The sequence below is a fragment of the Pezoporus flaviventris genome, unplaced genomic scaffold (assembly GCF_033815535.1).
Source record: "Pezoporus flaviventris isolate CSIRO_AGI_PZ_B2104156 unplaced genomic scaffold, CSIRO_AGI_Pfla_v1 ptg000009l, whole genome shotgun sequence".
Lineage (NCBI taxonomy): Eukaryota > Metazoa > Chordata > Aves > Psittaciformes > Psittacidae > Pezoporus > Pezoporus flaviventris.
The window spans coordinates 540,536-557,307 of record NW_026892557.1 but is presented as its reverse complement, the minus strand read 5'-3'; the positions used below and the strand labels follow the sequence as shown (position 1 = coordinate 557,307).

The following is a 16,772-nucleotide window of genomic DNA, read 5'->3' as shown; positions in this document are numbered from 1 at the left end:
TTTCTGCTGTAAAAATAAGTCCAGAGGAGATTTTTGTATCAGTACAGATATCAGCTCCATGAAAGCACCCAGTTACCACGGGGGTCCCATCCTCGCACCCAGGACACAGTCAGTATTTACATGTGGAGGGTCAGAAAGGACATCACTCTTTTCCCTGGTGGAGACCCTCCAGGTCTGCTCTCACTCACCTCCTCTCTTCTTCCCACTGATCCCAGTACCATGAAGCTCCTGGGGAGAAGGACGGGGAGCAGAGACCTTCCCCAAAACTCAGCGGTGGGAGATCATGAGCAGGATGCAAAGGGACTGGGAAGCACCAGCTATGGCAGACAGTGGCAATGCAAAACTCCACCATGTCCCCCTGAGAAATCCTGTGAATGGCCATCACTTCCACCAAGAAACTCCCAACGGATTTTGCTGGACCTGGGATCTCCATCCCTTCCTCCAACACCTGGACTCATGACCTTTGTCTATACCAACAAATGAGAGTATGCTGTTCTCTTCCATGCTTCTAGTGGGCTGCTCTCACGTTATCCTCTGCATCCTGCTGGGGTCTTTCCTATGCCTTCAAAACAGGGCTGGCAGTGCTCTGCAGTTCAAACATCACACTCATGTCCTGTAAAACCTCATCTCATCACTTTGTCTCTAGAGAAAACGCTTTTACGGAAGGTCTCGGCCCACCCCTTGTCTCAAAAAGCAAAATGAGAAAGCAGCTGTCTTTGCCTTTGCCTGTTTTGGCCATGAAGATCCTGTCCCTCAGAAGCAGCATTTCCTGTTCTGAGGTGTCATCCATGTCCCTCTGTCAGCAGCACATTTCTTGCCCCATTTGTGGACCACCCGTGACCCTCCTTGCGGGGTCAGCATCTCTTCAGGGCTTCAAAGCACCAAGAAATGAATGCCCCAGCTCCCCTGCCTGACACTCCCTTGATCCGCGAGGCTTTCCCTGCTCCTGCTCCAACCTCCAGAAGCCCAAACAGCAGCCAGCAATGTGCAGAGGACAAGCTGGCATCTCCTCCAACTCCACAGTGCACCAAGCAGGCTAGGAGCGGTTCATACTGAGCAGCTGCAATCCCCACCGCAGCCCTAATTGGATTCACAACATGGAGAGGTCAGCAAGAAGCAGGAGGGAGAAGAATCAAAGCAATGGAAAGAAAGATGCTTTATTCTTCCTTCCCAGACGGAGAGGGAGAAGCCCGAAATGCAGTATCCACAATGACACGGAGCCGCAGCCGGCTGGGAGCATTCAAATTGTCAACAACCCTATAGAAAAGGCAGACAAATTCCTGTTTTGTACTTGGGAAGAAGCCAGGTGATGTAATCATCTTATAGGACGATGGTGAAATACTTTCCATTCCAGCAGTAACTCAAGATGTTAAATAGCAGCTACTAAAGTTAAACACTGTTAACTCAGTGTGTCAGGATAGCATCTACCTATGAGTTTTTAAAGAGATGGCTGATGAACCAGTGGACAGATAATGTTCACTTTCCAGACACCGTCAAGCAGCAGGATGTTTCAGGGCTGTAGGAAAAAGCTCTTTGTTAAATGAGGCAGTCTTGGCTATTTTAGGAGTGCCATTGCAGCGTCAGTACCAGTCAGATAAGGACGTGCCAGCTACAGGATTTGGCCAGCAAAGGATGAAAGGAAGGTAGTAATAGTAGTGCCAACCTACGTATGCTTATGGAGAAGAGATTAAGGCAAATTAGTCTTGTATGGTTTTTTGATGCAATTACAAGATTGGCTGGGAGAGTTTCACAGTGTTAAAGCAACACACCCAAACCTCTGCAGAGCATTTCCCTTGGTAACACATGATATTTTGACTCAGAAATTAGTAAGTCCACCGACACTGCGGGACATATTCAATGCATTAAAACTTGGCAAGCTGATGCTGCTACGGTCTGAGATCTAAACAGGGAATGTGCAGAGAGCAGGTCTGTTTCTACTAGAGCCAACAAACATGGTTCATGCCTCTGGGCTATTTAACATTTTTATCAATGACCCAGGAGAAAGCCCAAAGCATTCCCAGTAAAGTTAGCTGATGACATGGAAGCTGTAGCATGGTAAATACTGAAGGTGATACACAGCAATCCAGATGCCTCAGTGAGCTGGGCACACGCAAAGAACACGCATTTCAACACAAACACATGTCAGATCACACCTCCAGGCTCTTCAAAAGCACCCAGGGAGATGCCATTGCTGAAATAGTTAAAGCAAAGGGGGGATGCAGGAAAAGGGAAATCTCAGCATCCCCCTGGCACATAGGTTGTCACTACGTACATGCATCCTGTGCATGGGATGGTGGATCTACCAATGGAAAAGCCAAAGCAGTGCCAAGGGCAGTCTTTAACGGGCAGTTCTCCATCTCTGCAAACATTTACGACTGGCTGTATCTGCTCCAGCTCAACCAGGAATGCTTCCTGTAAGAACCTAATTATCCCTAAGGCCTTACAATTTATTGGCTGGGTCCAGCATTAACACTAATGGGCCAGACCTGAAGCAGGCATGGAGTCATAAATAGCCTTTTATCTCCAAAACATCATGTACTCATGGCAGGTGACTTTGAGACAGCTAGGACATACCCTTCCCTGGCACATCAGAAACCTGCATGTCCCTCCAGGCCCTTACCATGTATTTGCCCCCTCCAAAACCCAAGCACAGCACAGCTGCAACACACCCTCACTGCTCTCCACACCTCTGGGTCCTCAGCATATGTGACATGAACATCACTGCTTCTGCACCCAAATTCCCGGCACACAGTGGTGTTGGTGGCAGATCTGCTGTGCCAGACCTCTAAATTACACACAAGCACACAGGCAAGGAAGCCCATCATGGAGCCTACCTGCAGGACACACATCTGCAAGGGCACATGCTTTATAACAGCTTTCCAATACCTAAAGGGGCTGCAGGAAAGCTGGAGAGGGGCTTGGGACAAGGGCCTGTAGGGACAGGCCAAGGGGAATGGCTTTAACCTGCCAGAGGGGAGACTGAGCTGAGCTCTTAGGCAGAAGCTCTTCCCTGGGAGGGTGCTGAGGCGCTGGCACAGGGTGCCCAGAAAAGCTGTGGCTGCCCCATCCCTGGCAGTGCTCAAGGCCAGGTTGGACACAGGGGCTTGGAGCAAGCTGCTCTAGTGGAAGGGGTCCCTGCCCGTGGCAGGGGGTTGGAGCTGGAGGAGCTTTAAGGTCCCTTCCAACCCAAACCAGTCTTGGATCCTGTGATGATTCCACGTCCTCCAAAGATGGGGAGGAGCTGGAGATGGATGCAGGGCTCAATAGCCAGGACCAGCAGTCAGGGACTGCCATCCCTGAGCAAGCAGAGACCCTCGCAGGCAGCGTTCTCTGCCGTGCAGCCCAAACAGTGAGAGAGCAGGCAGCACAATAGCTCTGCCTCTGCCGTTGCAGAGGGGAGCCAATGAATAAGGGAGGCAGAGAGAGAAATGCGCTTAATATGCTGCATGGGAGGGACAGGCGGGGGAGAGGGGGGAGGCAGCAGACAAAGAACAGGGAGATGGAGAAAAAAGACGCAGGCAGGGAGCAGGAGAAGGTGAAGTGGGGAGGACGCGGCTGGGCTGGGGGAGGCGGCGTGGGGAGCCCCACGCCAATGCAGCGGGAAGGAGCCGGGAAGCGATGAGGAGAGAGCAGGCAGGACCCTGCGCGATGGGGCAGCGAGGCCCAGCGAAATGGAAATCTCTTAACCACACAGAATTGTTAACTGCTCCCAAAGCCTTTTGTGCTGGGGCTGCGAGCTTAGGAGAGCTTAAGCTGTTAGACGCATGAACTTCCTCCATCAATATCCCTTGTGTGCACTGCCGCGAGCAGGCCTGCACTGCCGTAGCCAGATGGAAAGCCCAGCGGAGAAAATGAGCAGCTCCTTTCAGTACCGTGCAGCTGCACCAAGGGGCTGCCCGTTGCTTGGGATGCCCTTTTCCACCAGGACTTGTTGGGGCAGGACCAGTGAGCCATGTCCCCCACGCTCCCCATCACGTCCTGCTTGGGCAACCGAGCCGTGTGAGAGCACTTCGCCCCGAAAGCCAGCTCAGATTTGCTTTTGTTTTGCTTCTGGAAAGGGGCCCAGATTCCCTCCCACCCCTTGAAACATGAGAAAACCTGCCAGCTACATGTACAAGTGAGTCCCCCAAACCAGGCGGCTCGTACCCTACCTCTGCAGGCACCACGGGCAAGGACACAACGGGAGGTGGGCAGGGATGCATCCTGCAGGTCCTTCCTGAGTTGAGCTGCTGACGGAGCTGGGGTGACTAGCCCCTTATCCCAGTCCTCTGTGGGGCTCACTGGAGGTGCTGGGAGAGGATAGGGGTGCTATGGCTGCCCTGCCAACCCCATGGCACTCTCCTCCCAGTCCTCGCTCTTCTGGGGGAAAGCAGAGGATGTGTCCCAGTCTGACACAGTCATGGGGTCCCATCCAGCCCCGCACAGGAGGGAAGAAGAAAGGGAACAGAAAAAGGAAGGGGAAGAGGAAGGAGGAGGGGAAAGGGGAAAGGGAAGGGGAAAGTGAAGGGGAAGGTGAAAGGGGGATAGGGAAGGGGAAGGAAAGAGGCAGCCCCAGAGCCAGCTGCCCCACAGAGACATCAGGCTGCCGGCCACCCCGTGATTGATGCTGCTGGGGAGCGCGGGGCTGGTACACGCCAGCACCGGCTGGAGAAACAGCTGCCGAGGTACTGGACCTCCCCAAATCCTCCTGCTGCCAGGCAAAGAGGAGACCCAGCCTCTCCCTCCTGCCTGCTCCCTCCACCGTGGCCCCTGGCTCTGCCAGGCCAGAGCATGCATGAGGAGACCTGGGAGCCATGGGGCATGCGAGAGGATCATCCCTTGGCTGTGCTGGCAGTGGGACCAGGGAGTGTCTGGAGCCTGAAGCTGCACCAGAGCAAAGTGCAGGGCTGGGTTCATGCAGGGGAAGTAAATCAGGTGAGATGGAAAAGCTGACACAAATCATTTTGGCTTTCTGGTGTTCCTACGAATGCTCACTTGCGTTGTTGTAAAACACCCGTCTTCCCTTCAAGGCTGGGATTAGCCAGGCTCCCTTTCCACACTGTGCTGCAGCAGCGCTTCCTTGCTGTCCCCATCCCTGCTACAGCTGGACATGATCACCCTGAGCTTGGTGGGAAGAGATGTGCAGTGGCCTGGCGAGGAGCAGCTCAAATCACAAACATCAACTGACACCCACAGCGCATCAGGAGCTGTAGTTCGATGCATAAACAGCCTAGCCACTAGCAGGAGACGTGGTGCCCTCTCCAAGGGGACAACCCAACCTACAGTCCCAACTGAGAATGGCCAGAGGCTGTCCAGCCCCCTCCATCAGCTCCCTCCCCATACTTGCTTGGTGTTACCCAGCTACCCCTTTCTCACAGCACAAAGAGAAGAGATGCAGCTCCTTCCTTGCACTCTGCAGTGCCCATGACGTATCTGTAATTGATCTCAGAGAAACCCCAGCTCTGCTCAGAGCGCGATGATGCTATCAAAACTGTAATAGGGTTTTGATATTCAGCCATTTGCCAATCGCTGTGGTTTGCTCTGTGCATGGGACAGCAGCAGGTGCCCATTAAACGTGTCCCCAGCACTCCCCAACAGCCTCAGCAGCTCCTTTCTAAACCTCCCCAAGCCCACACATGACATGGGAGGAGCAGAGAGATGAGTGCGGGCACGATGCTTTCAGCAAGTGTGGTGCTGAACCTCTCATTTCTGGGACCACAGTGGCTCCAGAGTACTCAGCTGAGCTGAGCAGGCACCCCCAGAGTCTGCTTTGAACATCTCTGTAGATGGCAGGAGAACATCTACAGGGCAGGAGGCCTCTGGCTACTGCAGGAGCTCACCTCTTCACCTGGGCACCAGTGAGGCTGGCCCTGAACAGTCCATGATCATGTCCCACCCTGGGCCATTTGCACCTCACCATGCAAAAAAACACTGGAGACAACTTGCTCCCTCCCAGGACATCACCTTTGGCTGCCTGCTCCCCTCATCCCAGAAGCGTTTCAGGTCATGCCAAGGCCCAGGGCACAAACTGAAGTGAAAACAGCCTCAGTATTTTGCGAGGTGACTGCAGATTGCTGGCACACACCTCAGCTACACACACGTGTGTCCCTCTGAGACCTGGAGAGCACCCTGGACCCGCTGCCTCTGAGGACCCAGAGGTTAACGCAGAGCCTCTGCACCAGATGGATGGTCCCAGGGCACAAACTGAGGAGCTGGAGGAGTCAGCATCCATACATACGCTCCTCTCCCACGCCCCCACATGCTCCTCTCCCACCCCAGCCCAAGGAGGTTGCTCCCAGGCAGCTCATGCACATCCCTGCTGCAAATCCCGACTGCCCCATGGGCACAGCCACCGGCCCCAAGGCACTGTGCAGTGTGAGACCGAAGCCAGCAGTTACCTCTGCAGACAGTCCCATTTTCCACTGACTCGTAGCCTGCCCGGCACATGCAGCGGCCGATGGGCACCAGCCACTCGCCATCACCGTTGCAGTACAGCTTGATGGGCACATCCACCTCCTCCGCGTTGGCAATGCACGTCCCCCGGGCTGCCACCAGCGAGGTGCTCTCCGCTCCTGAAAGGGTCTCCTGGAAGATGGCCCCATTCTGGATCACACGAGGACACTTGCGGTAGAAGACACGGACGGCAATCAAGGACATGCAGCCCCCATAGTCCTGGAAGGCCAGGTAGAAACCGTTCTTGGAGACAGGCCCAAAACTGCGCACCTCGGTGTTAATCTTCATCACCCGCCCACCTAGGTCCACCTGCGAGAAGCTCTCATCGGCAGCGATTGTGTCCACTTTCATCCAAGGATTCTCCATCCAGTTAGGAAAAGTCTTGGTGGCTGAGTCAAAGTCCGACTCGAAGTAGTAGAGGTTAAAAGTCTCCTTACAGGAGCCTGGGACGTTAGGGATGCTGCTGCAGTCCCGGACAGAAAATTTCATCTCCACGTGGATGCGGTGTGCTCCTCGCCTCCGGATGTACTTGGTACGGAGCCAGTTGTTCTGGCTGGATTCAAAGACGTTGCACACCTGGTAGGTGCGAATTGTGTTCATGTTCTCGTCGTACCCGCTCACCTCTTCCCACTGCAGACAGGACACAGGAAATCAAAGGCTTGCACCAAACTACTGTTCCCAACCCACCTCACCTCTTCCCAACCCCAGACTTCGCCAACGCCAGCTGCCCCACGCTGTGCCCACCCCACCACCTCACCCAGCACTGCTCCAGCATCACGCTGCAAGCAGCCTATACCAACACCTCCATCGTGTTCTGGCAGGGCTTCACCCTCACTGCCTACATGGCAGGCTCCACTCTGTAGGAACAAGGTGGCCCAAGCCCTCCGTAGAGCTGGGGGCCATCTCAATGCCATGAGCACCATGCTCCATGCCTGGATTTATGCTAAACCACCTCCGCTGCGTGGCAGAGCATGGCAGGGCCGTGCACCATCTCTGCAGGCAGTAATGCCTTTAGCAGGGGCTCCTGCCCGTGGGCTGCACTGCTCAGCAGAGCATCGCAGCAAAGGAACACGATGCCTTCAGCAGATGTATTCCCACCGGTGCCGCTGCAGTTACAGACGTGGCAGACAGGACCCGGAGCGCGTAACGCTGCCATAAAATACCTCCTCTCAGCCCAAGGACTGGCTGTGCAACAGGCCCATAGCCAGCGGCCTCTCCCCATGGGCAGGAGGGAAGGTTTATGGGGGCCAGGCTGATCCCACTGTGTACCCACAAAGGGAGATGCTGAGTTAGATCCCGCTGGTAGCTCTTATCCTCGCCCCTTCAAAGGCCAACATGTTCTGGAGTCCCTCCTGCAGGTTTACATAGGGCTCAACCCCAGCTGTCCTAAACTGCAACTATGGGATGCCCTATGAGCAATGGCACGACAGTAACATCCTTCTCAGCGAGACACCTGGAGCTGACATTTCCCCACAGGAAGCTCAGCCCAGCTCCCCGAGCTGACTAACAGGTAACTCTGGAGGAGCCTCTGAAATGTCTGGGGCTGCTGTGACACCTCCTGGTCCTGTCCTGCTCCTTGCCCTTTCCCCAAGCTGGTTTTTAACAAATCCTTCAGCTCTTGTTGTTGTCTCCATCCTTTTTAGGATGGGGAGACTTCAGGATGGGTGATGACCAGACAAGGGCAGAGCTGCAGGCAGTAACCGGCCACTGCTCCCCTGTGGTGAGCACAGATTGAAAACAAAGCACCTCCCACCTGGCTCACCAGAGCATCCCCCCAGCCCAGACCTTGCAGGAGTGCAGAGCATCTCTCTGTGCTGCCCGCTCCCCACCAGCAGCACCCTCCTGATGTTGGTGGCAGGGACCGGGATGCAGCTAGTGTGTGACAGTTCCAGCCAGCTGGAATGGCTTCCAATTAATTTGTTCATAAACCTCCTCAAGTGGAAGCTGAGCTGCTTCCCACGGACATCAGACCCTGAGCACAACCCTGCCCTGGAGGCAGGATCATGACACCCAGGGCAAGGTAGCCCCACAGCCCAGGTCCAGCACCAACGTTTGGCACAGAAAACATCAGGAGCAGAGCATTCCCAGCCCTCAGCCTGCACACAGCCTCATAAGGGCACCCAGGACTGTAGAGGGAGGCTCAGGGGATGAGAGACAGATTGCTCCTCGCACATCAAGGCTAACAGCCCAACAGAAGGCTGTCAGGGAAGATCCCCAAACAGCTCCAACCACTTCTGATTGGCAGTGACTGGAAATCTGCTGCCATCGCTGGGGGAGGAGGAGAGCATCCTCACAAAACACGGGGGGAGCATTTGCTTTCTCTTCCAGAAATAACTCGGTGTGGTAGTGGAAAATTGCAGGATCTCCACCTTTTTTAGGGCACTGGCTGGGAGCAGGTGAAGGAATCAAAGGCAAGGCATAGGGAAGCAATTCCTTCCTCTGCCCTGCCTCTGATTTGGCTCTCCATCACCTAGACCACTCCTGACATCCACTCTGAAAGAGCATGTTAGCCACCAAGACCTGGAGATGCCCAGTACTGCCCCATCTACACCTGCAGGGCCCCTAGGGAGGGCTCAGGACATGAGTTTGAAGAGCTCACCCCTGGTCAGGCAGGAGCAGCACACGGTGGAAGGAGAGTGTCTACAGCTAGGGGATGAACAGCAGATGGTGGAGGTAGGCATAGGAACACTTACAAGCAACAGGGGAGCTCCACAGTGAGGGAAAAAACCAACTGTTTGGGCTTTTGGACCTTTAATAATCAGCAATGAGGCAGCAAATGGGAAGCAGATTTTGTCTCCCGGATGATGCTGACTGCACCAACCTTGCCAGTCCCTCATGGGCAGGATAACCTTTGTCCTGTCAGTGGGCACAAGGCCACCCTGGGAGAAGCTGCAAAGGCACTGCAGCATCAGCATCCACACACCACATCCCACCCGCGATGGGAGGCCATCCCACCACCACCAGCAGGGCTGTGCTGGACTTCCTAGATGGGCATCCACATCCTGATGGGGACAGGGACGTGGGAGCACCCTGGAGGTGAGGATCGAGACAGCCAGCATCCTCCTACATCCCTGCAGCAGCGAGCGGGGGGGGGGGCTCCCAAGCCAGGAGAGAAAGTCACCCCCATACAGCAGCCCCTGCGCTTCCTTGATGCTTAATTAGAAGCCTCTCCCTTTCTCCTCGCTCTCTAATTAACATGCTGGGAGCTCAAAAGAAGAAGGCAGCACAATAATACGGGGAGACGGCTTCCAGCCGGCCCCGGCCTCATTACCGCAGGGCCGGGGAGCGGGAGCAAGGCGTGCTTTACATATGGAAACACCGCAAACAAGAAAGGCTGGGCGAGGAGAGAAAAAGACTTGACCTCTGCTCCTGCCTATTGTGCGCCCATCATCCCCCTTTGGCGGCCGGGCCAGCGCTGGGGAGGCGCCAGGCTCACAGGCAGGCGTGGGGCTTTCTCATGGTGATGGGGACCGGTGCCGGCAGCGCCTGCGGCCCAAGCACGGCAGGGCTGCTCGGGAGCTGGGTTTAATCTCCCCAGCAGAGGCTTTTCTTGGCTGTTTCTTTTCTTCTGCCAAGTCAGCCTGGGGAGGGGGCTTGCTGTCATCCTCAGGGTGAGGCCCACAAAACATCTTCATCCTGCCCCTGCGGAGGGCTACCATCAGCTCCCATCTCTGCACAAGGCGATGGGGAGCATCTCCAGCCTTTGGCCAAGCTGGATTGGGCCATTCAAGCCTGGGGGTGTTGAAGACGGAGGCTCCACGCTGCTGCTGGCCACTGCAGCCAGAGCTGGGCAGCACCTTGATGCCCCACACAACTGCTGTAGGTCATGGAGGTGGCTGGGACTGCTCCAGCTTTGTGTCGTGAGCAGAAAGGTGCAGAGATACCCTACCTTGTTCAAGCTCTTCTTTAAAGAAGCTTGCTCTGGGTGGCTTGGAGAACTCTTGGTACCAGCAAAGCAGAGAGACAGTCGCTGCTGAGCCAGCTAATGTCCCTCCATGAGATGCCAGGAATGCTGGACAGTCATTTCAGGACTTATTAAATGGCTGCTGTGGGTGCAACCTTGCAGGTCAGTGCCCCCATCCTTTTCTTTTCAAGTGATGGGCAATGGGATAACAAGTGAGATACTGGGGATAAATGACAGTGGCCTCAGCATTTCATTTCTCCCCCTTCCTGATTTTTAAGTGGCTGCAGACCAGTTTTATAGAGTATGATTCCTCCAATACCACACTGGCCTGATGCTATAGGGTGAGAACTATACTTCTCCAGCACTGGGGTATCTTTTGGACGCATCACCTTCTAGAGAACTACTGGAAACCCCAACTGTCACCCACCTCCTCTTGAGACCAGGCTCCAGGCCCCCCCGATGCAACCGGATCACTCACCCCTGACGGAGGATGCACCGTCCAGCCCAGCTCCGCCGTCGCTGTTGTGGAGTCCATCAGCGTCTCTGCAGGAAGAAGGTGAAACAAGGAGTCAGGCCTGAGGCAGGAGAAGGGGAAAAAAGTGAAGAGGAGCCAGAACAGGACGGCAGCCATGGAGCCCAGCCTGTGCTGTACTTTCTGGCCAGCCCTTAGCTGTGGAGGAGCCAAGAATTGGTCTCTCCACCCATCTGCTTCCTCATCCATCGCCCATTTCTCCCTGGCCCCCTTGTCTCCTGCAGTGCATGGGAGCATTCGCCCTTCAACCCTTCAGCCCGGGTGGGCTTTGCTCTTCAAAATGCAGAAGCAGGGTAGGACAGCCCCAGAGCAGCTCTGCTGCTCAGACAAGAAGCCCAGCTTGAGCCAGTTTCTTCCATCCCCTCTGAAGTGTCTGTTGCAAAAGTGGGATGTTTTTTTCTGCGTGGTAGGCAGAATCCTCGGTGATGCTGTAGCACATGGGAAGGAACAGCACTTTTAGGACTTAAAAGTACTAAAAAATTAAACTGATGTTAAACCTGTTTTCCCAGGTGATTTGGGTTGAAATAGGTCAAGCGATGCTGCCGCCAGTACCACAGAGGAGAAGTCTCCCTGAGCCACGCAGGTAGCAAAGATTCCTTATCCTTTCCACAGCTTGTCACACTTTCAGTACCAAAGTCCTTCTCATCCCAAATAGCTACAGGTCAGCCTAACGACACTGATGGCACAAGAAAGGATGCTCAGGTTATGGCACCCCAATACTTGGGCTAACCTGCGCAGGTTCTTCCCACCCAGCACAGGAACAGGCAGATGGCTCCATCAGAAATACATTGGACAGACACTTCCATGAGTGGTTTCTGCAGTCTGGGTGACTGTCCATCCTCCAGGTCTGCGGTTGCATGCTCATTGCAACACGGGGATTTGTCTGCACTATGCCCAGTGCTGACAATTTAAGAAAATAGGACAATATTCCAGTGTTTAGGAAATGGAGTTCAGAAATCACACCCAAAGGGTCCACCACACCAAAGCTGGGCATGGGAAAAGTGTGATGCTCGTGGGACAGACTGTGCAGGCCGGCATACAACCATTCCGTGGCTCATTCTGTGGCTGAGACCAAGGTGATGCCCACAGAAGAAATTCTACTCCTCTACTCTATAGGGAGAATGTGAACGTGCCTCTGATTTTAGAACACGCACTTGGGATGCCAACCACATGCTGGGAAGCATCCATCACGCACACAAGCAAGACAAATACAAAACTCAGCCTGCAGCTTCACTCTCCCTGCCCTCCCAGTCAGTGCAGGACAGGCAGGGAAAACATCCAGCGTTAGGGATCTCAAGCAAAAGTACCTTATGCACAAGACGTGCACACCTTCCCATCAGCTCACAGAGAGGGATCAACCCCAGTACAGTAGAGCTCTCCCCACCATCCCATAACCCATCAAACGCTGCTGCTTCCTATGGCCACACACGGATGGAGAGTTACTGGCTGTAACTGTGTCCCGTTGCTGCTCCTCACCCTCAAAACCCAAGCGTATGGGCACAAACCCCTCAAAAGCAGCTCCACCTCCTCCACTTTCACTGTGTGGAGCAACAACAAAGGAAGAAAAGCTCAGCCTTGAGCAGACCCATCCTTTAGGGGACAAGCCTGGAAGCAGAACCGAGCCCTCAGCCGGTTCAAGGGCGCACATTAGCTCCCCTTTTCCCATCACCCAGCCAAAGAGTGCCTCAGCACAGATACATACTCCTTGCACCTACTTCTGGCAGTAAATCACTTTCAGACTGTGGGTTGTTCGTTACTCCTGGTTAGAGCCAGAGGTTTCCAGTTCACAGGAAACCAGGATTTCAAAATCTGGTTTGATTCCAAGAGTAAAAAGCAAAAACAGTGCTTTCCAAACTTTCCCACTAGGAAGAGTTCTGGAAAACAGCTAGTCCAGAAATGTTGTCGCTCAGATTTATGAAACTTCTTTCTCAACTGAATATTGGTTTACATAGGTTGATAATAGCGTTTATTTTATCAGGGGATCTGGCTTTTTCATTAAAACACCAGTGGCACTTTGATCTGAAAGGAAAACACCATTTTTCACCCAGTGCTAGCTAGAAGCTGCACTGATTTACAAAATAAACCCTTAAATTTGTTACTTTAACTATCAGTGACAGTGGTGCACAGTAAATACATTAACACCAGTGACTACCATGTAAAACAAGTTATACTCTAAACCAATACCAATAATTCCCCAAATAAAAACCATCTTTTGAAGCATTTTGCATTTTTAGAAGCCTGTTATTTAATGAAAACACAATTGTTCCTGGTGCATTACTGCAGAGCACGCTGACCACAGCCATTGCCTCCTAACCTCAGCTGAAAACCTGTGCATCTCCTCAGAGCTCTGCACTTACCCTAGCTGGCCCAAGGCCATCTTGTTTTGACCCAAGCCAAGGAGGAGCAGAAATGTGCAGGTTTTTCCAATGGTCAATTATTTCCTCATTAAAGAAAAAAGAGAAGATCTTCCATTAATTTTACTCTGAATTTACCCTGTGTGCCTGCCAGCTATTAGATTTCCTTTCACTTGCATACAGACTCTCCTACCCAAAGCTTCCTTTCCCTCTTGCGGTGCTTAAGGGTGGCAAAATGTCATCTCCAAGACAACTACATTAGCTGAGCTTCCTTACTCTTCCACCCTGAAACAAGCTCCTTTCTTTGAGGTTCCTGTTTATCAGCCTTCTTTGTGTAGGGTGGATGACAAGCCTGTGGTCCCCACTTTTGCAAGGCCTTCCTACCAAATGGCTGCCCTGGCTGAAGTCCCTTTGGGGATCAGTTACTAGAGCTTAGCAGTTTTGCCTGAATCAGAGTGAACCCAGTCAGCAGCAGCACTGACTGCAAAAGTGAACGTGAATCCAGGACAGATTTCAGTGGTGATGGTGGATTTGCTCCATCCACTGACAGTTGACTTCAAAACACCTTATTGCCCAAGTAATGCCTGCCATAGAGTCATCCTGCTTGCATACGTGGCCAGGAGCATCCTCACCCTCCACCCAAGGGCCACGTGGTCCTCCAGGGAAGATCACTGTCTCATCCCTGAGAAGCTCCTTATTTCCAGACAAAAGCAGCACACTAATTCATTTCTCCAGCAAGCAAAATTAGGAGTGATGCTCAACAGCAACCCCAGGCTCAGACCTGCTCAGATCTCCACAGCAAGAGGCAGTGATGAGAGGAAGGCCCCATGAAGACACAGCCAAGCCCTGCTCATAGAATCATAGAATAGTTTGGGTTGGAAAGGACCTTAAGATCACCCAGTTCCAACCCCCTGCCCTGGGCAGGGACACCTCACACTAAACCATCTCACCCAAGGCTTCATCCAACCCAGCCTTGAACACCACCAGGGATGGAGCATTCACAACTTCCCTGAGCAACCCATTCCAGTGCCTCACCACCCTCACAGGAAAGAACTTCTTCCCTATACCCAATCTAAACTTTCCCTGTTTAAGTTTTAACCCATTACCCCTTGTATTATCACTACAGTCCCTAATGAATGAGACCTCACTTGGAGTACTGTGTGCAGGTCTGGTGTTCTCAACATAAAAAGGACATGGAACTGTTGGAACAAGTCCAGAGGAGGCCACGAGGATGATCAGGGGCTGGAGCACCTCCTGTATGAAGACAGGCTGAGAACACTGGGGCTGTTCAGCCTGGAGAAGGGAAGTCACATGGAGACCTCAGAGCAGCTTCCAGTATCCGAAAGGAGCCTATAAGGATGCTGGGGAAGGACTATTCATATCCTGCTCCAGGCACCCAACAGGACCAACTGCTGGATGGGCACCCCCAAGCCCATCTGTTAGCGCCCTGCCAGCTGTGGAGACAAGGTGCCTGCTACAGCCAGCAATCTGGGCAGCTTCACTCACTGTCACAGCCAATGCTTTCACAGCACCATCATCACAGAGAGCAAACCCGCACGGCAATGGGGTGGGCGGCGTGTCCGGTGCCTCGCGAGAGCTGCAGCTCAGTGCAACGCTCTCTCCAGAGCAGCGTTTCCTCAGTGTTGTTGTTTGTGTTCCTCCCTCCCGTGTGTTTATCTGCAGATTCACGTGCTACCCACGGCGTTATAAATAAACCTGCAGCTGCTCAAAGCCAGCAGACGCAACCCTGGCCCGCTTCCCACCAGCAACCGCACTGCTCCCCACGGGGCAGTTAGGAGATAAGTGCCTGTCCTTTTCACTTTGAAGATGCTTTCAATAAGCAACTTTCTGCCGGCGCTGTGGCCCGTAGCCGGCACTGCTGCATGCCGTGAGGGCTCTGCCTCTAGCACTCTGCATCTAAAGATCACCACCAAACCACCACCTCCAGATGCTGAGACACCATCAACTGCAATGCCAATGAGCTGGGGGAGGGAGGGAGCAGCTCCTACGCTGCTCAGCCACAAGTGAGATGCTGCTGCAGGAGTTCCTCCCATCTGGTCAGGTCAGGACTGAGACTGGCAGGCAGACCTGGGAGGGGAAGACAAGACTGGGATCACACTGGGTACCGGCAGTGATTGGAGACACCAGCACGGCATCGCCAGGGCTGGGGATGGAGTGACAGCACCAAGGAACAGTGGCAGAGAGGCTGGACGGGCAAGGGATTAACAGTGGAGCTGTGCATGTAGCAGACACACTCCTCTGTGTCCGGAAAAATAACTGCCATGGAGTTCTGCCAATTCAGACCAATTTAGAGCATCTGGGGCCTGGGTTTCTCAGAAGCCCTGGCAAATCCTTCACATTCACAGGCTGCAAACTCATCCAGATAAAGAAACAGCTGGACAAATAAATAGCCCCACACATAGCTGGAGCCTCCACCCTCATTTTTCCACCCACAACTTTTTCCCTTCCCCTTTCACTTCACAGGCCAGCTCCTCCCCCAGGGTAGGAAACGTGCCAGCATTTTAATCCTGGTATAACATTAACACAGCGAGCAGGCTTCTCCATTGACCGAGGATCGCATCAGCTGTGCCCAGTGCTGGACATTCAAAGCTGGTAAGAAGTTGCCCAGCCTGGTTTGTGTTGGAAGGGACCTTAAAGCTCCTCCAGCTCCAACCCCTGCCACGGGCAGGGACCCCTTCCACTAGAGCAGCTTGCTCCAAGCCCCTGTGTCCAACCTGCCCTTGAACACTGCCAGGGATGGGGCAGCCACAGCTTCTCTGGGCACCCTGTGCCAGCGCCTCAGCACCCTCACAGGGAAGAGCTTCTGCCTAAGAGCTCATCTCAGTCTCCCCTCGGGCAGGTTAAAGCCATTCCCCTTGGCCTGTCCCTACATCCCTTGTCCCAAGCCCCTCTCCAGCTTTCCTGCAGCCCCTTCAGGCACTGGAGCTGCTCTCAGGTCTCCCCTTCAGGAGCCTTCTCTTCTCCAGGCTGCCCCAGCCCAGCTCTCTCAGCCTGGCTCCAGAGCAGAGCTGCTCCAGCCCTCACAGCATCTCCGTGGCCTCCTCTGGACTGGCTCCAACAGCTCCACATTCCTTTTGTGTTGGGATGCTGCAGGGTGGCTCAGCGCCGGAGCCCAGCAGGACCGGGATCCACACAAACTCCTTCATGCAGGCAGACGTGCTCCTGAAACCACGCTTCCAGCCTGGCCTCAGGCACAGCCACCGCATCCCCATGCAGGAGGGGGGCAGCTAATGAGAAACCCGTCTGTCCCCCGCCCTGAGGAGCCCCTGCCACAGATGTATTTACCCTTCCATGAGCTGAAAAGCCCTTCTCTGCCTCTTGTGCTTTACTGCAGTCTTAGTACAGTAGTTTTGCCAGCAAGAGTGGAGAGGGGCTGAGCAAACCCAGTGGCCCTTCCCCGCAGCCCCGAGCTTTGCTTTGCCTGGCCGATGGCCAGCGGAACAAACTGAAACCCAATCCCCCCCCGGCCGATCCGCTGGCGCAGGAACAGCACGCTGCATTGTGAGCCGGCGGCTACAGGATATTTTGG

At 54.0% G+C, this 16,772-nt stretch overlaps 1 protein-coding gene across 4 annotated transcripts in view; it reads right to left on the bottom strand.

The window, feature by feature from the left end:
- EPHB2 (EPH receptor B2) overlaps window positions 1-16,772 on the bottom strand; it is a 105,031-nt gene that overhangs the window by 62,975 nt on the left and 25,284 nt on the right. For all 4 annotated transcript variants that reach the window (XM_061450051.1, XM_061450053.1, XM_061450052.1 and 1 more), the window contains exons 2-3: window positions 10,815-10,879; window positions 6,378-7,062 (exon numbers count right to left, since the gene is read on the bottom strand). In XM_061450051.1, the coding sequence (XP_061306035.1) occupies window positions 6,378-7,062; window positions 10,815-10,879 (750 nt within the window). The remainder of the gene's footprint in view (window positions 1-6,377; window positions 7,063-10,814; window positions 10,880-16,772) is intronic.